This window comes from Danio rerio, chromosome 4, assembly GCF_049306965.1.
Source record: "Danio rerio strain Tuebingen ecotype United States chromosome 4, GRCz12tu, whole genome shotgun sequence".
Taxonomy (NCBI): Eukaryota; Metazoa; Chordata; class Actinopteri; order Cypriniformes; family Danionidae; genus Danio; species Danio rerio.
In genome coordinates this window covers 61563127-61584811 of record NC_133179.1, presented here as the reverse complement: position 1 = coordinate 61584811, position 21685 = coordinate 61563127, and the positions used below count along the sequence as shown (strand labels likewise).

At 36.9% G+C, this 21685-nt stretch overlaps 2 protein-coding genes and 1 long non-coding RNA gene across 9 annotated transcripts in view; all 3 read left to right on the top strand.

The window, feature by feature from the left end:
- The window catches only part of znf1032 (zinc finger protein 1032), a 104859-nt gene extending 84708 nt beyond the window's left edge, over window positions 1-20151 (top strand). Inside the window, exons 1-2 of one of the 2 annotated variants that reach the window (XM_017355166.4) lie at window positions 14770-14839; window positions 17415-20151. In XM_017355166.4, the coding sequence (XP_017210655.3) occupies window positions 14824-14839; window positions 17415-18481 (1083 nt within the window). In that variant the 5' untranslated portion in view covers window positions 14770-14823 and the 3' untranslated portion in view covers window positions 18482-20151. Of the gene's footprint in view, window positions 1-14769; window positions 14840-17414 lie in introns of those variants that run through there. The other variant, XM_073948701.1, reaches the window with a different exon arrangement.
- The window catches only part of LOC141381913 (uncharacterized), a 560761-nt gene that overhangs the window by 323673 nt on the left and 215403 nt on the right, over window positions 1-21685 (top strand). The window lies entirely within an intron of this gene.
- On the top strand, window positions 50-14194 carry LOC137491045 (zgc:113096). 6 transcript variants are annotated; one of them, XM_073948915.1, is made up of 4 exons: window positions 50-196; window positions 1364-1511; window positions 11840-11950; window positions 12117-14194. In XM_073948915.1, exon 4 carries the CDS (start codon window positions 12284-12286, stop codon window positions 12911-12913), a length of 630 nt encoding a protein of 209 aa, XP_073805016.1. In that variant the 5' UTR covers window positions 50-196; window positions 1364-1511; window positions 11840-11950; window positions 12117-12283; the 3' UTR covers window positions 12914-14194. The 6 variants fall into 6 exon arrangements, with proteins under 6 accessions (XP_073805016.1, XP_068076211.1, XP_073805017.1 ...); XM_073948916.1 differs by lacking the exon at window positions 50-196 and adding an exon at window positions 735-777; XM_073948917.1 differs by lacking the exon at window positions 50-196 and adding an exon at window positions 735-829.

The window sequence follows — 21685 nt, the reverse complement described above, 5'->3', positions numbered from 1 at the left end:
ATCTCAGCAGGGTTGCATCTATATATTCTGGGTTCCTAAAAGAATCTTCATTGGCTTATTTTGCTATAAGAAAACAACTTTGGAGGACAAACTACGATTGTAGATTCCTACATTGGGATTATTACTAACAACAACATACAAAGAAAAACCCACTGATGCCTTTTCTCATCCCACTTCTTCATTGAAGACTGAAAAGGTAAGTTGCACATTCTGAATTTACACTCAAATAATATCTAAATGCTCACTTATAAATTGTAAAATCTAAACAACGTTGCACTGTTCAACGTTGTATTAAGTTCTTCAGTCATTTTAAAAAGCTTCTTTACAACTGTTTAGTTTTTTTGTTTGTTTATTTAGTTATAAAAAAGTTTCAACCTATTACATATATAGGTTGGAACCTGGCAGGCAATTTTGTAGAATTTGATGTTTCCCCATTCAAACATACAAAGAGGTGGTAACATCAGTGAATGCAAGTAAATGGGTTAAAGCTATGGATGAAGAAATGCAATCGTTTAAAAGAAAATGCAACCTCTTTCCAACCTACCTGAAGGCAAAGATCTAGTGGGGGTAAATGGGTTTATTCAATTAACATAAGTAATGATGGTCTTACAAGTACAAAACAGAAAGCAGATAAAGTGTAAAGTGGAAAACGAGGGAGAAATGTATCAATAAGTCATGATAAAGAATAAATGGGGGAAAAAAAGACTTTTATTGTGGCATGGTGGTGTGATGTCATAAGGCTGCGCCGCTCCCACACTGTGATTCAACTGGAGAAAGGTTTGTTTTTAAAGCTTTTACACAGATGAAAACCGACTGATTAAAATTTCAGGTTGTTCGTTTAATGCTAAATGTACCTGCTGTTGACAATATTATTTTAACCGTTTATACAAAGAAGTATTATTTTACTCACAGTAAGGTCTATTGTTTGAATAAGATAGGATAAACTTTATTTGTTCCCAAGAGTAAATTCTTGTCTTGTGCAAATAAGTTCTACAGCGTTGCTGTAAGCAGACAATAAAATAAATAAAACAAAGAAAATAATTAACAACATTTGTTAAAGTTTGAATAAAGCAACAGTAAAGTGTGTAATAAGTGTTTTAATGAAGGTTTAATTCATTAAATAGCATAATGTCATTCTATTCGAAGTATACATCACTATATATAAGAAATGGAGTACTAGTGTTAATCTGCTCATTTGTGTCTATTGTTTCTTGCTCAGACTTACCTGATTTCTGTTTGTTAATGACTCTCATATAAGGAAACTGTTGAAGCAAGTGTTGAAGAGAAGTTATTTTGTTTCTGTTCATTGTTTTATTTTTTTTTAAACAGGACATTTTTTTATTGTGTTGTTCATTTTAAACAGGATAAAGTGTCTAAACACAGAAAAACTGCTGCTGAAGCGACTGATCTCCACACTGTTATAAAGATGGCGTTTATTAAAGAGGAGAGTGAAGATGTGAAGATTGAAGAAACATTCACAGTCAAACAGGAAGATCTGCAGGAACAAACAGGTTGGTTTTTATTCTCAAACACCAACTCAGTCATTTGATCCTCATTCAGATATATTTTAATAATAATACTAAATTAAATCCATCTTGCAGCCCTGAGTGTGCTGCCTAGTTCCCCTAAATGCACATAAGCACTCATTGAAAAAAAGGAATGAGTTTCATTTGTAACTTGTTCTCGTGTCTTTTGTCATTATTTTATGTATTATTAGTCTCCCAATTTTCTCTTCCTTCTTAAGGTTATTGCTTTTCTTGTTCTCCTACTGTTTGTAAAGCGTCCTTGAGCACTGGCACTATATAAAACAAATAAAAACAATAAATTAAAAAAGTTTAACTGAGCTGACGATATTTGACCTACAGTATTCCCATAGAAGAGATCATCTGCTATTACAGTGATGGTGTTGGCTTAGTACTTTCCATTTGCATATGTCACGTTGATCACAATTCCCTTTTTTCACCAACTTCTTTATGGGTTTAAACTTGTTTGTAGTAGTTGTTACTAGTTCTCACAGACAGTATCTACAATTACATCATCATTATTATAATAACTAATTATCAGGGCTATTCCCTATTTAATAGCCGCAGGGTCTTAAAATGTCTGAAATTCAAAAACCTAAAAGTTTAGGCCTTAAAAAGTCTTAAATTTACTGAAAGATTGTGTTGTAGGTCTTAAATCTTTTTAAAACAAGTCTTCATTTTCCTTTTTTCATGTTTTGCTACCTAATCTGGCCGAAACCCATACAATCACCAACAATCCATCTCAATAAAACCTTTAACCTTTCATTCAAAAAGGTCATTTTAACTCTATTTCTCATAATGCTTTAATTATTTTCGTGCTTCATTTGTTTAAACGTGCTCTATGGTTTTTCTGCTGAGGACATCGACCTGGACAGATTGTTGTGCATAGATGTAGTTTATTATAGTTATAATATAGTTTAGTATAGTTATTATAGTTAGTAAAACATTTGTGAATTTGTTTTTTATTTTAAAGAAAGTTTATTTTGGAAAAAAAAAGTGTGGATCCAAGTAGAGCTCTCTTGTTTTTACACAATGTTTAAGATCTTTTGCTAAGAAATATGTAAAATATTTTATTGTTATTGTTATTATTGATTTATTATTTTATTATTTTATTATTAAATATTTTATATTATATTTTTTGATAGGACAAATAAAAATCTTTTTCATCTGGGGCATTTGAAAAATTCCTTAATCTAAAATTTCATTCACAATGGTCTTAAAAAATGTCTTTAGTCTTAAATTTAACTTGGTGACACCTGTAGAAACCCTGATTTAAAGTATGTCAGAAAATGTGGATGCCCCTAATTTAAAATATGCTGAATGAAATGGACACTAAATTAATTAATTATTATAAAATATTGTATTCTAAACTATATGTTGTTGTTGCGGGACGACGTGAGACAAAACAAAATTATAGTGGAACAATAACGTTTAGCATTGTACTGACTACAACTGGCCAACAAACTAGTCTAAAATGACTTTTGTTGCTTAAGAAATGGATTACAACATGCTGATGATATGCAAACATTTGAGTGTAAAGTTCATCAGAATATTGACCATATTCTTCAAGTACCAGCAGACATTGAAATTGGAATCTTTTTGCTTGAGATTTTTTTTTTAAAGAATACATTTTTAGATCCTAAAAACAGTGTTGTGCTGCTGAGGTGTAGGACAATAATCGCTTTCAAGGTATGCCGCAGTTTGAAAAAGTCAAGGTTTTAAAACCGCCAATATTTTCTGCTGTACCGTTCATCTGTATATGTAAGTTTTTTTTTTTTTTTTACATTTTTTTTACAAGTTTTTCAGGACAACAGTATCTCCAGCAAAAAAGATATCCAAAGATGCTGTTTCAAATTTTAAAGAAATCTGTGTTTTTGAAACAAAAGAAGACAGCAGAAGTCAAGGATTCAATTGAATGACATGCCTGACATGTTTACTGCTCCAAATTATTTAAAAAGTTTCTCAATAGAAAATGTTTTGTGTTCGAAGTGGAAAAAGTGTCTGTTTACCCAGACATTTAAAAAATATGAGAAATGCTGTTTTGATCATTCTAAAACACCTCAACCGTTTAAGTATTAATGTTATTATATTATTAATGACCTCCAGAGTGTCTGGAGCGAGTCAAGAGCGTCTGTTCTCCACATCTCATTGCTTCAAACGCCACCACGTGTTCATTGTGTGTCGGCATTATCCTCTGATGTGAAAGTCTTTTATTAAATAAAGAAAAGATTCATGTAGCTTCTCCTACTGCAGTAAATTCTGCTTTTACTGTTGATATTTCACGCTAGTTAATCAGGAAGTGACGATTTTGTTTTCTTTGATTCATTGGATGGAAACGCTAATTTATTTGAATATTTTTTGTGATATTCCAGTTTTGCAAATAAATTTAATTTGCATTTTTGGATGGAAACATAGCTATTGCCTACATTTCAGTCACTCAAAGAACAAAGTCACGTATGAGAATGGCTTGTCCTTCTTTAATGAATAAATAGCTTAAATTCACAGACCTTCAACAGGAACATGTACTATAACTAGATTAATGGGATTATTACTTGTTCAAAAAACTATTTAGTACTGCTTACATTCTTATTATTCAAATATTTTTATTGATTTTTCAAAAGTCTACGATTTTTCCACAACAAACAAATTAAACAACAAATTAACATGGTACATTGCTACAGACATACTCATACCCCATAAAGAAAAAGGGAAAAAGAGAAAAATAAAAATAGGTAAAACAAATCAGGAAATTAGGGATAAACTCTCACTTAGGATATAATAACCCCTGAGCGTTCAGTGTAGGATAGGAAAGGCTGCCAAACCTCATAAAACTTTTTTTGTAGAGCCTCGGATGGTGTACTTAAGGTGCTCGAGTTAAAGATGTGATAACACTTCTAATATCCAATGATTGTGGGATGGCAGGTTCGTCTTTTTCCACCTGAGAAGAATCAGGTGTCTGGTCAGTAAAGAAGAAAAGGCAATGATTTCGACGTGATTAGCTGACAGGTACATTTCTTCTGGCACTGTACCAAAAATTGAGATCAAAGGATTAGGATCCATATCTTTATTACATTTAGATGAAAATTATCTAAAAATATTGGTCAAAAATGATGTAATCTAGGGCATCCCCAGAACATATGACTTTGATCTGCTGGCTCCAAACCACATCTGGGGCAAGATGAATCTGACCCTGAATACATTTTTGCCAGCTTGCGCCTAGATAGGTGAAGCCTATGAAGCACCTTAAACTGAAGAAGACCATGTCTAATACATACAGAAGATGAGTGTACCAGTTCTATGGCATATTGCCAGGCTGTATCTGATATTTCTAGTCCCAGTTGGTCTTCCGAGTTTTGCTTTATACGATTTAGGGAAGTGGAGGCAGTTCTTTGGATCACTTCATATAACATGGACATTACACCTTTTTGATATGGGTTCATGTTTACCAATTCATCTATACAGCATGCTTTTGGTTGGTTCAGTGAAGGAGAGAAGTTTTTTTAACGAAACCAAAGACCTGAAGGTACCTAAAAAATTAGAGTGTGGAATCTCAATGTCTGTTCTTAACTGTTGAAATTAGATAAATATGGCATCTTTTAACAGGTTCTTATCACAGTTAACTCCCTTCCTAGATCATCATTGGAACGCTGAATCTATAAGAGAGGGGGGGAACAATGGATTTAACAAAATTGGAGCAGAAATTTGGCATTGGCAATCCACTCTCTTCCTTCTTTTTTCCAAGAGTTCCTTTCTTATGCAAGGAATTTTCTTATCCTAGAGAAATGTAAAAATACAATTACCATATTTTCTGGACTATAGAGCGCACCTGTATATAAGCCACATGCGCGCTATTTAAAAAAAAAAAAAAAAGTTATACAAACCGCACTGAGCTATAAGCCGCAGATATCTATGTTGAAAAATTTGAAATTTACTGCATGTACAGAACGATTTTGTACTGAAACTGTACATGTATGTATGTACCTGAACAGATTCTTTCTGAACATTGCCTTTTAACACGGCAGCAACTTTGCTGATAAAAACAGAACATTAAAAAACGGTATTTATTCACCTTTATTTCTCTTGTGTTTGAAACCACAAGTCACTTTAATCATCTTTGCTGAAACCCATGAATTCATCTTCTTCAGTGTCGGAGTTGAACAGCCTCAGAAGCGCTTCATCACATTTGTCTCCATCAGTCTCGATCTCTGTGTTGCTTTCATCCTCTAGTAAATTTAGCTCTGAAAGTGCACCGCTCTCTTCGCGTAGCAGTCCAGCCTTTCAGATCCCAATGGTAATGGTGGATTCTTTGACAGCACTCCACGCTGTTTGGATCCACTGACAGACATCAGAAAATAATGCTTTTTGCATGCGGCCAGTTTTTGTGAAAGACTTTTTACCACTTGTCATCCAAGTCTCCCACTTAACCCAGAGTGCACCTTTTAAATGCCCAATTCACACTGATGTCAAGTGGCTGCAAATACGTTGTTGTACCTCCAGGAATCACAGCTGTAATGGAGTTTGTTTTCTTGATCGCTGCTTTCACAGAATCTTCGATGTGGGCCCTCATGCTATCCAAAACAAGCAGCGTTTTTTTCCGGTGAAAAAAATCGGCTTACCGTAGCACTTCGTTAACCATTCCTTCATTAGGCCTTCCACCATCCAACCTTTGGCGTTAACTTTGACCACTATACCTTTTGGGAGTTGTTCTTTGGGCATAGTTATGTGCTTAAAAATCACCATTGGTGGAATTTTTTGTCCGGATGCCGTGCATGTCAGAACACAGGTGAAGTGCGTTCTCTCATGGCCAGTTGTTTTCAACAACACGGATGATGCACCTGTCTTGTTAACAGTCCTGGTCAGAGGCAGATCAAACGTCAAAGGTACTTCATCCATATTATTGATGTTGTCTGGTCCGGGAGTTCTCTTTTATCTTTGTTTCAACGAATTTATGGAAGTTTTCAACTTTTTCCTGATAGTCAGGAGGGAGTTGCTAACAGAGTGGTCTGTGCTCTATTGGACAGGTACGTCTCATAAATCTGAAACACCATGACGGCCCAGCTTTGAAACCTTCAATGTTCATTTTGAAGCCGATTGTTTTGGCTTTCAGTCTGATCTGTACAGTGAACACACCTCGGCCATATGCTCTCTGTGTGTTCACCAAGTCTTCCAGGACATTTTCAAGTTCAGGCCAACTGCTTTTATGTCTTCTGAAAGCTTTTCTTGACTTTTGGCATTGCATGAGCTCTTCCCGTTGCCGCCTCTAACACCTCACCATAGATTCGTTGACGCTAAGCTTGCGTGCAGCAGCGCAGTTTCCTTCCTGGGTAGCAAGTCCGATGGCCTTCAACTTAACTTGCATCATATGAACTTCTTTGTGTGGTTTCCATGATGAAGGGGCAAGGATTTGAATATAGTTTCCAGTTAGTAATTTGTCATGCGTGTTCTATCTGCTAAAGAAAAAGTAGCGCAGTCTATTTTTCTTTGCATTGATTTTTCGTCTATCTTTTTTTTTATTCTACCAGTAATTCCGATCAGAGCGTCCCTAGCGGTGGAAGAAAAATCCACAGAATAGCAGCTTCTTTATATAAGCCTCATGGTCAAAACCTAGGGAAAAAGTAGAATCTTATAGTCCAGAAAATATGTTAATCAACTTCTTGAAAAATGACTTGACAAAAAAACAAAACAGGCACAGTCTAAAAATAGAAACAGAAATTTTGGTAGTATTGCCACTTTAATGGAATTGATCTTCCCATCCAAAGATAAAGTAAGGATTGACCACCATGCCATGTCTCATTTGGCTTTGTCTAATGTTGTTTTAAAATTATTATTGAACAAATCCTTATATTTGCGTGTCACACTCACACCCAGATATACAAATTTATCAGGACTTGCTGAAAATGGAAAGGATTGGAAGGACATTTGCTGTGCTCTATCATTGATAGGGAAAAGGAGACACTTGGCTAGATTGACTATGTATCCAGAAACATTTGCCAGTTCTGAAATTATTGTAAGAGCTTTTGAAATACATGTATCTGGATTTGACATAAAAAGAAGATCATCAGCATATAGCAGGAACTTATGTTCTTGTCCCTCTCTGAAAACTCTTTGCAAGCTATCTGAGTTCTTTATGATTGCAAGAGGTTAAAGGGCAATGTCAAAAAGCAGAGGGGACAGAGGGTAGCCCTGTCTCGTTCCCCTAGAGCAGGCATGTCCAAACTCAGTCATGGAGGTCCGGTGTCCTGCAAAGTTTAGTTCCGACGGCAATCAGACACATCTTGGCTTGACAAACAAGCTCTTACTAGGTTTTCTAGAAACACCCCGGGATCTTATAATCACAGCAGATTAAGTTGATCGGACGATAAGATTCACATTTAAATAAATCATTTTACCTTTTAAGAAGTACTGTTATAGCAGCCGATGTCATAAAGAGGATGAGTGATTCCGAGACAAGAGCTTCAGCAAATACCTTGCACAACAGGGGTGTAAGCGTGACAGTAAACTTCTTATAAAGCTCAGCTGGGAAGCCACCAGGGCCAGATTGAGTTTTCAATTTTCTGGTGTTCATTTTTTGGATTGCATTTTCAATTTCAGAAGGTGTTATTTTCCTTCTGATGCCAACTGATCTGAATCACAGATGGTAATTCCAAAAAATTAAAGTAAAAACCCTCATTACTTTCAGTTTTGTTTACCTCAGAGCTGCACCTATAAAACCAACTGCTGAGGATCATTTCAGTTGGTAACACAATAACCTGCCAGCTAGTTCATAACGCCTTTTCACTTGTCAAGGAGTCATATTCCACTTGCAGAAGAAGTTTATGGAGCTATTCAGAAGGTGATGTTGAGTGTAGCTGATCCATTGTATTTTATTCATAATCTCTGTAAGCCGTTTTGACATTGTTTTATTTGCACTACGTTGATCTGAAATAATCTGTCCTCTTATATATGCTTTCAGAGTATCCAATAGGATGCTTTAACTTATCTCTGGGGATTCGTTTGTCTCAAAGTAGAAATCTATTTGAGCATCAATAAATTTTACAAAATCGTCATCTGCCAATCGTCTTGAGTTAAACCGCCATGTACATTGGGGGATTACATTGCCTGGAAAACATAGTTTTAGTGAGACTGGACAATGGTCCAAAATAACAATACCACCATACTCTACTTCTGACATTAAAGGGTCACGAAACAACAAAACACATTTTTTGAGTTGTTGACAGTCGTATATGTGTCCCACACTGCTAAAAACACTATTAGGGCACACATATTTCACTAAAAAGTGAAAATTGGTTGTTTTTGCGTTATTTTGAGCAAATTCGTACTTCCGGTTTAAAATGAATTTTTAAGCTCCGTCACGGCCATGAGATCTTAGCATGTATTCCAGCGTGCAGACTGAACATCTACCTGGAAGTACCTTATGACGTCTCTGAGTGTGCTGCATTCATTCATGAGTAAGACTTGGTTGAAACCAATCAACGCGCTCTATTGTGTATGCGGTGCAACCTAATTAATGTGCATGATATCTTCGAAGACTGTTTGTACCTGTACAGTGTTCAGACGGCAGAGAGACGCCACGTTGTGTTGCCAAGTGGGAGAACAAGAAATATTTGGAGATTCGGGTCGTCAGTGTTGCGTTTCATAATTTGCTGCAGTGAAGGTTTTGTTTTTATTTTCCCTCTATGATAGCGTAGCTGGACTCACGTGTGGATTATGCTGCACGCAACGCGTGACAGAAACGTGTGTCTAAGGAACATTTTTTACCCGAGAGCTTTTCTCATCTGAAAATGGTGAAATCCAGATTTGCTGCTCGTCTCCTTTAATAAAAGACAGAGCTCCAGTATGTGTTAAGTGAGCGACCAGTGGTTTTTGTTTGTTTATTCAGAGGCAATGTTAGTTCGTCAGCAGTACTCTTTCAGTGTTTAAAGACAGACCTTAGTCAAATGGTTTCTAAGTTAATAAAGTTTACCGTACGATAAATGATGCTGCTCTCCCGAGTGTAAACATGATAGCACCACAATTAAACTTACACCCACATTTTGTGACAGGAATAACATACATGGCTTTCTGACACTACCTACCAAGTGCATCTAAGTTACAGAGAAATGTGAAGGATTTTTTTTTTTGCAACATACATTGCATGAAAGATACACGCTTCCAGCAATTCCTCGAATCAAATATCTCGTTTGTCACCGGGCACGAATGAAATTCCTGAATGAAAGAGCCAAACTGCAATTAAAATCCACCATTTAATAATTTGGCAAATAATTCGATTACTGATGTCCATGTAAACACAGTCACTGACTTTCTCCTCTGCGTCTGTGTGTTTGTTTTGCCTCTGTGAAAATCAGCACGTGCCCAAAACTGACACTCCCTTTTTTATGCTAATTTTTACGGACCTTCCCCTCCTCTGACTCTCCCCCTACACGCACAGGCTATCCTGATTAGCTGTGAGTTTTGATTGATTTATTTATGTGTATTTATGTGAGAGTGAAGTCTGACAACAATAAATATTCTCATCAGAAATAAAACCACCTGTTTTTATACCTGTGCTGACTCTGCTGAGCTGTAGCTATAAAGTTAGGTCTGCTACTGTTATTTTATACTGGGAAGGCTACCTCATTTATTTAACTATAACAATAATTTGCTAATAGTTCCTATGCAATGTTTTTATGGGTTGCTGAAAATACATTTCAGGTGTTCAATACATTGCATGTCAGTTTCAACAATAAAAGTAGATGCTGGAAAAAGTGCCTAAAAGTCTTTGATTTTCATTAGGCTGTGTCTGTATAAACCCTGTATGAAGTCAGTGTAAAATTTTCAATCTTAAGATGATGGTAAATTTAGTGATGTTCAATTGTCAGCTCCCTTTGTCGTCAGGTTGTGTGATGTATGTTGCTGAACTGTATTCAAATGTTATAAATATATAAAAAAAACACATTTCAAAATATAACTGCAGTATGTCAATTTAGTTTATTTGTGTGTGCTGTGCCCATAGAATTTAGAAAGCGCTCATTTGTTTGATTTCTCTTCGAGAAGCTAAGCAAGCCTCAAAAATTTAAGGTCCTTGTACCCTCTCTGAGTCACTGGGGCCCTAGCTGCAATAAACCGGCTTTGGGGGGGCCCAGCTTGCAAAAGGTTGAGAACCCCTGCTTTATGCAGATGCTGACAGGCATGTCTCATGTCTGCAAGGCAAAAATTCAGCTGTTTGTTCAGCTGTTACCCAATAACTTTTTTTTCTGGTGTGTTTACCAGTCAGGCACAGAATATACAAGTATTCCCTGTCTGCTTTACACATTTTAGAAAAACATTTTGTTGTAATTGTGAATATATAGGAATAAAAATAGGCCATTTACAGCTTTCATATCTCTGTCTGATCAATATGACCAAAATGACTTTTATGATCAATTATGTAAGAAACTCTGAAAACTGGACTGACAGTTTAAATTTACTTTAACTACTATGTTAAGTGGCTTTGACACAATTTACATTGTAAAAGCACTAGATAAATAAGGATGACTTACAGGGCACCTATGGTAAAAAATCTACTTTTCAAGCTGTTTGGACAGATCTGTGTGTTGGTATAGTGTATAGACCGTCATACTGGGGTGATATGAACACACCCAGTACTTTTTTTTCAATTTAGCTACAAAAAAAGGGTCGGCCAATTGGAGCTGTTTTCAAATTGATCGCACCATTACGTAGGTGTGCGATTCCCCCGCCAACCGAATTGATTGACAGCTGCGCGCATTAACATGTTCCGGTAGTCGTGTATATGTCAACAAGACCAGGCAGACATACGCAAAGCAACCGGTAATAAAAGGTCTGTTCTGTTCGCTAGGATCAGCAATCATCATCAAATGTGATTAAGAGTAAGTTTCACATGTTTAAAGTGTTTTAAAACAGAGTATGTGTGTAATTAATTACAGCGTTTTACTTCAGCTTTACTTCATCAGCACAGCCGCGTGTCAGAACAATTATAAAAGAAGACGCTTCAATCCCGGTTTGTGGAAGTTAAATCAGGTTTATTTTGTACATTAGCATAACAGATATCCACACAGTACTTGAGGTTAGCCTTAACTAAGCTAAGAGCGCTCTGTCTGTCTGTCTGCCTGCCTGCGTGTGTATCTGTGTGTGTGTGTGTGTGTGTGTGTGTGTGTGTGTGTGTGCGCGCACGCGCGTTAACTTTGTAACGATATTGTGTGTGTGACTCATCAATGCAACTTCACAATACCGATTAGTAAAGGTTAGTTCTTACTGTAGTATCTCACAAACGCTACGTGAGACCTTCTTCCTTTAAGTCTGTCTGTTGTCTGACGCAGCTGAGGGAGGAGGCATGTAGAAACAGTGGGCGGGCAGAACTTGGCTTAAAGGCGCAGTACGACAAAACCACCCCCTGCTGGAAATCAGTATAAAACAGCATCTTGTAAAAGGTATAATGAAAAATCTGATGGGTATTTTGATCTGAAACTTTATATACACATTCTAGAGACGCAAAAGACTTGTATTAAATCTGAAAAAAAGGGGTAACCTAGGTGCCCTTTAAGACTTAATGAAAAGACTTAATGAAAACTAATGTTTTATTTTTTTTAATTTCAGACCTAATTGAAGAAAACGAGGGGAGTAAACAGGAGGAACATCATGTCAAAATTGAGGAAAAAACTTTTTTACAGACTGATGGTATTTTAAAAAGGAGAGACAAGAATCGTTTCACCTGCACTCAGTGTGGAAAGAGTTTTGGAAGAAAATACATTCTTAAGATTCACATGAGGATCCACACTGGAGAGAAACCATTCACATGCACCCAGTGTGGAAAGAGTTTCAGCTTATCGTGGTCCCGTAATCTACACATGAGGATCCACACTGGAGAGAAACTATTCACATGCACTCAGTGTGGGAAGAGTTTCAGCAGCTCATCACACTTTAATTACCACATGAGGGTCCACACTGGAGAGAAACTATTCACATGCACTCAGTGTGGGAAGAGTTTGAGCTGCTCATCATCCCTTAATCAACACATGAGGATCCACACTGGAGAGAAACCATTCACATGCCTTCAGTGTGGGAAGAGTTTCAGCAAATCATCAAACTTTTTTCTACACATGATGATCCACACTGGAGAGAAACCATTCAAATGCACTCAGTGTGGAAAGAGTTTCAGCCAATCATCACACCTTAAACACCACACGAGAATCCACTCTGGAGAGAAACCATTCACATGCACTCAGTGTTGGAAGAGTTTCAGCCGCTCATCATACCTTAATCAACACATGAGGATCCACACTGGAGAGAAACCATTCACATGCACTCAGTGTGGGAAGAGTTTCAGCCGTTCATCATACCTTAATCAACACATGAGGATCCACACTGGAAAGAAACCATTCACATGCACTTAAGCCGTGGTCACACTGGACTTTTCTACCCATACACTTCCTTGCGTGTATTCCAGCATGTAGACTGTCTGTCTGTACCTGGGAGTATTTCATGACGTCTCTGAGTGTACTGCATTTATTCATGAGAAAGACTTTGTTCAAACCAATCAGTGCGCTCTATTGTGTATTCGGGGCAACTTCATTAATATGTATAATAGCTTTAAAGACTGCTTTACCTGAAACAGTGTTCAGACGACAGAGAGACGACTAGTTGGGTTGCCAAAACAAGTGGGAGAAGAGGAATTGTTTAAAGTCAGTTCGTTAATATCACTACAATATTATGGACTGAAGGATCTGCTGTAAATGTTGCTCTCTGTGTGTAAACATGTAAACGCGTTTTTTGACAGGATAGTCTACACAAGCACATGGCTTTCTGACATACTGAGTGCATCTCAGTTACCGAGAAATGCAGTTTTTTTTTCTCTTATACAATGTGCGATATCAAACATTCCACTGTCATTAAACAGTCAGTTACTGATGTCCATGTAAACAGTCACTGTCTTTCTCCCCTGCGTCTGTGTGTTTGTTGTGCCTCTGTGAAAATTTTGTAGAAATGTGTTGCGCTCCTTGCGTTTACTGTAAACACAATGATGGCAACTGAGAGAAGAACAGTTTCATAAACATCTGGTAAACAGCATCTCTGCTGCTTAAAATCTTTTTGCAAGTGATTGTACAGGTGCGGATACATCTGTACTCTACTCTTCAGTGTATTCATGTAGCTAGTGTTGTTTTCGATGATGTTCTTTGTCTGACTCCCTGAATGAGAAACAAATCATCTATTTATTAGTAAAGTTTCTTTACTTTTAGATTCAAAATTCTTTCTAGTTTACTACATTTACTGTTTTGAGTAGAATACAAACTTGATGAATATTTGATGATTTTGGCAGAGCGACAAGTATTTAGTTTTACAATATTAATACACTGTGATAATCCCAAGACTCCAGATTGGAATATGTGGTGAATCCTGATTGGATGCCTGCATTACTCATCAATGGGTATATAAAAGTTGTTGTGCTAGCTACCCCTGGACGCTGTGGCTACTCAGGAGTCCACATGTCAAGACCTGCCATCTCATTGACTCTTTAACTTTATGGTTTTGGTTTGCATTACTTATATTATGTAGTTAAAGTGTTGTTGTGATTATATCATAAGTTCTTTATCTTCATTATTATGCCTAGAAATTTGTTGGTTGCTTTGATTGATTGTTCTGAGTTACATTTTATAATAAATCATTTGCATTCAGGCTATTTTGTTGTCTCATCTCACTTTTATGGTGCAACTCAAACAAGCAGGTCATAACATTTTGCAAAATGTGTCCGGTTGTTACCGAGATCTTGTCCTTTTAGTCATAACCATAGATGTGAGTAGGAACCTAGATTGAGTGGTAAATTTAGAACATTGCCTTTCATCTCAGCTACATCACCACAACAGACAATCACATCAAATGCATTACTGCTACTCCTCCACTGATCCATCTTTTAATCTCACATTCCATTTTTCATGAAAAAAAAAAAAACGCAGATACTCTCCAAACTAAAGATGGCCCCCTTTTTACCAGTCAAGCACCATGGTTTCTGACTTAGAGGTGCTGTTTATTTCCCTGCCATGTCACACTCAGCAGCAAACCGTCCCACTGCATGCTGAAGGTCCATGTCCTATGAAGCCAAAAAAACAACGTTATCTGCCATTGGCAGAGACAGTCCTAGCCTGCACCTAAAATTCTGGCAGTAAAATTATTATATTTTTTTGAGGTCAGCCTCAAAAATAACACATTTACTAAACAAAATGAATAAATAGATGGATGGATAGACAATGTAAGTAAGTAAGGGAAGTAGGATGGCTTGTTCAACCTCATAAGGAGAAGCACTTTGGCAATGAGACCAGCAGCGTGTAAGTACATTTAGACTTGTTTTCAGTTGTTTGTGTGTAGTGCTAGAAAGATTACTCAAAGTTTCCTTGGTTACTGTAAGAGCTTGTGTGTGGATCACGGTCGGTTTTGCACCCCTCGGCTCAGTTTCTGTTGTTGTATTGTGGGAACTCTTGAGGCATGTCAAGCTGAATTCTATCAGCAAGCGCTCAGGGGTGTATATAAGCAGCTAGTCTCACTGCGTGTGAAGACCGACGAGTGTAAAGACCATTGACTCTACCTGTGCGACTCCACCGAGCAAAGACACCGACAAAGCACCTGAGTACTTTATTTATTTATTTTACTTAATCTTTGCACTTATTATTGTTTTCATTGCACTTTTATTATGTGTTAACTAATTCCTGTTGTTACTAACACTCGCAAAGCACGGGAGGTATGCTGCAGGCATAATTATCACAACCTTCGTTCAATACATGTATCTGCTATTTCCCAACTCTCTCTCCGTGTGCCTCTGAAATTGTCAATCTGCTGTTCACAAGGCAGATTTTATTACCTCCATAGCTACATGTGGCATAACCAAGGGGTTCAATAATGTTCAACAGCTAGCACGACTACGCCACCCTGGAATATGGCCAGGGACCTATATTTTATATTATAAAAGGCAACACAGGTAAGCTTGCAGTAAATGGCAAGAGACGTGGATTGGAAAAAATACATACAAACTTTATTTTTTTTCAAAATTGCATCAAAAAGGGGGACAATGTATATACTGTTTAAATTCAATAAAACCCATCTATTAAAAATACACTACACGCACACACTAAAACACCTGGATTTAGGAGTGCAGGAGCTGAGACGTGACAGCAGAGAATAAGGGCACAACAAGGCCTCCACAGCAATACCACCAAGACCTGTGACACACACACACACACAGTGCATACACACAGCACACGTGCAAGAAAGACCTCCACCAGGAATCCACCCTGCCTTAGGTGCTCTGCTCCTGAAAACACAAAATCCAGTTACTACAAAGTTTTAATAAACTGGTCACTGACACTCTAACACACAATCACTTGGGTGCACAACATACTACAATGCTAATGGATTACAACCCCTCTTAATGAACCCTCTGCTGAAGAAGCAACCCAAAAATACAAAATATAAGAGGAAGACACAAAAGAGTTAAACAGTCTTGAATATACATACACGAAGACTGTTACAAAAAAACAAATACAATTTCAATAAAGCATACAAAAAACAATGTAACAGAAAGAAATCACATTAGAAAAGACTAATTTCAAGGAAACTAACACAAAAGTAAAAAATAAATATATATCTAACAAAACTAGGCGAAATTACCCAAATAAAAGAAAAAAAAGAACACAAGGACCATTCAAATCGGTCAACCACAACCTTCAAATTTACGGTCCTAGCACTGAATGTGTAGGGAAACTGATGTTTACTACATTAAAACAGCATCATCCCCAAAAATACTTAAACAGCATCAAAGCAGCAGTTAAACAGCAGTTAAGCAGCAGTTAAGCCGCGGTTAAGCAGCAGTTAAACCGCGGCTAAGCAGCAGCGTCGTTTAGAAACCTCCCACGTAGCTATAGGTTGTCATACGGCACCCAGCACTCATTTTCGGTCTGTAAAATGGTAAGGGGATTTAAGTTAGTTTGAGTGCATGAGCAAGCTAATCCCAAGATTTTAAAATCACTTACCGCAACACTCAATTTCGCCTAATCAAGAGCATCAGAACGCCAACACAGAGGAAAACGGGCTCAATCAATTATTAATAAGTCCTATACATAACTGTTGGGTTAAACGTAGTGTTGTAACGCAGTGAAACGAACTGCTGACTGCAAAGGAGGGAGGAAACAAATAATGATCACCACTTTACTACAATCAATTAAATTCTTATCCAGCATATGTTTTAAACAGCGGATGCCCTTCCAGCTGCAACCCAGTAGAGGGAAACATTTGCATAAGTTATATACAATAATGCAAACTCACAAATATAAGCTGAATTATACGTAATTGCTATGAACATGCAGGATTTGTCTCAACCAGGTCTTCCAAGCAAGTTAAAAATGTTGAGTGGAAGATACACATGAGGGAACACAACAGGAGTAATCTAGACCGAGTGCATTTGATCATTTGCATTTAAAGCCACAGGCACAAAAAGAGCTGGGTTTTCCTCTGACCCCCAAAATGAAATATTCTGCAAGGTTTATGATCTGATTTTGAGCTGAAACCCCAGACCCATTCTGGAAACATTAAAGACTTACTTTACATCCTGTAAAAAAGGTTCATAATATGAACCCTTTAAAGGGATAGTTAACGCAGAAATGAAAAAATAGCCTCACCATTTACTCTTCCTCGTGTGGCTTTAAATCTTTGAGTTTCTTGATTCTGCTGAACACAAAAGAAGATATTGTGAAAAACATGCTGGCTTACTTTGTGTTCCAGAAGAAAGGAAATATTTAAAAGACGCAGAGTAAATGGTGAGGTCATTTTAATTTTTGGGTGAAAGATCCATTTCATGCTTGTCGCTTTGTGCCTTCATACTAAAGTTCACTTTTCTTTTTTCTTTTTTAGACCTGATAGTGCTGAAAGAAGAGACTCAACACTGGAATAAAATGGAAGAGCCACACCAAGAAATAACAGCTGATGAAAAACCCACACTGACTGAAAAGACTTCATCACTCGGACGACCTCGGAAATCCAAAACTGAGTGTAATTTTAGCAGTAAACAGCGTAGAAAGAGTTTCATTCAAAAGCGTAACCTTGGTGATCACATGAGAGTTCACACTAGGGAGAAACCTTACACTTGCGAACAGTGTGGAAAGAGTTTTGGTAAAAAGAGAAGCTTAAAGACCCACATGAGAATTCACACTGGAGAGAGGCCGTACACATGCCAACAGTGTGGAAAGAGTTTTAAGCAAATTGGCACCCTTAAAGGCCACATGAGAATACACACCGGAGAGAGGCCGTACACATGCCAACAATGTGGAAAGAGTTTTAAGCAAAGTGCCACCCTTAAAGGCCACATGAGAAGTCACACTGGAGAGAGGCCGTACACATGCCAACAGTGTGGACAAAGCTTCTATTATGCAGGAAACTTTGCAGCGCACAAGAGAATTCACACTAGAGAAAAGCCCTACACATGCCAACAGTGTGGAAAGAGTTTTAAGCAAAGTGGCACCCTTAAAGGCCACATGAGAATTCACAATGGAGGAAAAACACAGTGTGGGAAAAGTTTTGCTCAAAAACAAAAGCTTGACACCCACATGACGATCCACACTGGAGAGAAACCTTACACATGCACAGAGTGTGGTAAAAGTTTCACATGTAAAAGCTCACTCATTAACCACATGAAAACTCACACCAGAGAGAAGCTGTTTGCATGTAATCAGTGTGGAAAGAGCTTCACATGTAAAGCTAACCTCATGAACCACATGGATGGTCACACTGGAACCATAGTGTTCATATGTGATCAGTGTGGAAAGAGTCTCACACGCAAAGACTACATTAAGCAACACATGAAGACTCACTCAAGAGAGGATCGTTTTAGATGCCGTGAGTGTGGAAAGAGCTTTAAACAAAAAATAAACCTCAGCGCTCACATGAAGCTTCACAATGCAGAGCAAAGTCCTCAACATTGAGACCTTCTCCACACAAACACGAGTATATTGAAAACGGCAGCTTTTTCATGTAGTTTGGCTGTTCATTGACATGAAGTTTATTTATAAACTACTTTCGAGAGGCTCACATGCTTATTATTGTTGACGACTGGTCCAGCATTAGCTAAAACATGATTCACCAATCAGATGATTCCTAACTCCCTATAAAGGACAAGAGATTCTTACCTCTGTTATCTTCGTCGTTATCTTTTAGACTCCCTAAAGCCCTGTTTAGACTACACAATGCCATTTGTCAGTTACGACAGATGAGATTTGTTTTAGATTATGAGATTTTGACTTGATCAAATCTTGATGTGTTGTGGGTAAGAAATGAAGACTTTGGTTTCAAAACACAACACATTTATTTTGATGGACTTATCTCAGAAAAGAAACAAGTTTTCTTCATGAAGACAATTAAACTTTCTATAGACAACTGCTCGCCTTTAAATACACGTTCATGTGAAAACTCCAACATTACTACAAATAAATCGTTGTATGAGAAACCCTGTGTCTCTATTGTGAATGAGAACATGAGTGATTTGTTAGCTTACATGCTAATTTCAGTACTCAAATGCAAATCTAAATGTATTTACGTGCATTTCTTTAGTTTTTTAAGGGATAAATAAAAAAAATTTAACTTATTAAAAAAATATCAGGCCGAATATTCCCATAATTCTGATAAGTAGCCTGTGAACAAAAACTGTGAACAAATGTAGATTTGAACTACTGCACACATGTCCACGCAGATCTACTGATGAGCGTTTACACAAGCCACGGTCAAAACAAATGCAGAATCAAAACTTTTAAAAATCCTGAATCAATATTGGAGTTTTGCACGCTGGAGGAAGGACGACACCATGGCTGAAGTATTTCTGTTAGACAGGTAATGTTATGTTTTAAAAATCTTTCAGTCATGCAGAGCTGATGTAGACTGGGTTGTTATGAATGGGTTATATGCACAGAAGTGATGCTCAGCCACTGAAATCTTCTGACGAACAAGTTATGTGACTATTTACAGTTTCATAGGGGACCTTTTACAGCATCGATAATTCATTCATTTTCTTGTTGGCTTATTCCCTTTATTAATCCGGGGTCGCCACAGCGGAATGAACTGTCAACTTATCCAGCAAGTTTTTACACAGCAGATGCCCTTGCAGCCGCAACCCATCTCTGGGAAACATCCTCACATACATTCACACACAGACTCATACACTACGGACAATTTAGCTCACCCAATTCACCTTTACCACATGTCTTTGGACTGTGGGGGAAACCGGAGCACCCGGAGGAAAACCACGCAAAGGCAGGGAGAACATGCAAACTCCACACAGAAACGCCAACTGAGCCGAGGTTCGAACCAGCGACCTTCTTGCTGTGAGGCAACAGCACTACATACTGCTCCACTGTCTCACCTCCTATCATTTAAAAAAAAATTGCTCTTCTGTACTCCTTTCTCTTTTCTGCTTTGATCTGGATGTCCTAAAACAGGTATATGTTTTATTATCCAACATTATTGAAACATTTAATAGATAAGTGAGTTATAAAACAGGTTCATTACTTGAAATGTTGTGTAAAGCTGTTGTGCTGCAATATATTTTGAGTGTGTTTTAGGATTATTTATTTATTTAATAAAACATTGAGTTGATAACCCATTTGAATGTCTTTATTATAGAGGTACATTTTACCTTCTCTGAAACAGTAATCGTTATTAAGTAAATTATATGAATAAACTATGATTTAAAAATATATATTTTTTACAGAATAAGTAGCTGTTAAATTTAAATGTGAGGTATTTTTTACCCAATTAATATACGTATTTAATAACTTTTTACTTCAGGTAGTTATTACTCAAAATATGGGATTAAATCTACCCAACCAAAGTCTGTGAAAACTGTTACCTCAGATTTATTGGGTAAATTCTATAGATTAGTTTTTACAGTGAGGGTTGACACAATTTGAGGTTTGTTTCCTGTTTTTCTGCTTGCAGATTATTTGTAAAAAGTGCAGGCCCTTACAAAAATAGCCTACAGGAATCCTGCAGAATTTTTTTTTTCTTTTTTTTTCTGCAGGAACCTGCTGGTATCCTGAATTATAAAATCCTGGAGGACAAATTGACAATATGTGCAGACAATTCCTACAGGTTTTAGAATCATGCAGTACTTTTTACAGGAATCCTGAAGGATATTTTTTTCCCTACAGGAAAGCTGCTGTCCTGCAGGAATTATAAAGTCCTGTAGGACACATTGACGATATGTGCAGGAATTTCTTACAGGCTTTACAATGGATCCAAGCAAGTGACAAATCCTGCAGGATTTTATAATTCCTGCAGGACTTGCATTAGTTATTTGTTGTGATTGGAATGACAGAAAGAAATTCTGTCACTTGGTGTTGATAGCAATACAATATGAGTTCTAACAGATAAGCAATACAACAAACAAGCAAAAAATAAGAAAATAAATGCATAAATAAATTAAAGTATACGAATAGATTATAGGCAATTATAAAAATCAACCATTACATTAAACCATTCAAGTTATGCAAACAAACAAGCTGTATTCTTTTACATTTCATTTCTATAGGTTTTTTTTTCATTTATTAAAAATGTTAATCTCTCATCTGTTTGGCTAGATGCAAAAAAAAAAAAAAAAAAAAAAAAACTGCAAGACCTGATGTAGACACATGTTAAATGATGTTTATGTAACTCATGTTATGAGTTCAACAGAATGTCTCCCTCTTTCTTTTAAAATGTTTGTTGCTGTTATCCCTGATTCTCCATCTTTTTGACCTGAGCAATCTATTTTATTATGTGTCCATTGCCATTTTTGTGGCAGCTGGAACTGGTGCCTCTTCGTTTAAGTACACTCTGTAGTTCATTTTTATCCTTTAAAAAGAAGTGGGTTGGGTTTAGTCTTAGTGTGATTGGTAAACATAATGTGTTTCCTGCAATGTTAGAGTAAATTTAATTAGTAAATTATTATAAACATTTATTAAACGTAAAAAAATAAGATATAAAAGCAAAATCAGACACTGCTGCCAATATTGTATTGGTCTATGTTATACAAGTATAATAATTACAATATTTTAAGTTAATAATGACAAATATATGTGTGTGGGTGTATTATTTGGCAAAATGCACTTGAGTAGACACATTAAAACAAACATTCTTTATAGACTTTTTTCTATAAG

Bases quoted from the DNA above. Each gene is read 5' to 3' on its own strand.
- LOC137491045 (XM_068220110.2), top strand. From the start codon at position 1,427: ATGGCGTTTATTAAAGAGGAGAGTGAAGATGTGAAGATTGAAGAAACA. The intron at 1,512-12,116 runs GTTGGTTTTTAT...TTTTAATTTCAG, and splicing joins AGATCTGCAGGAACAAACAG to ACCTAATTGAAGAAAACGAG.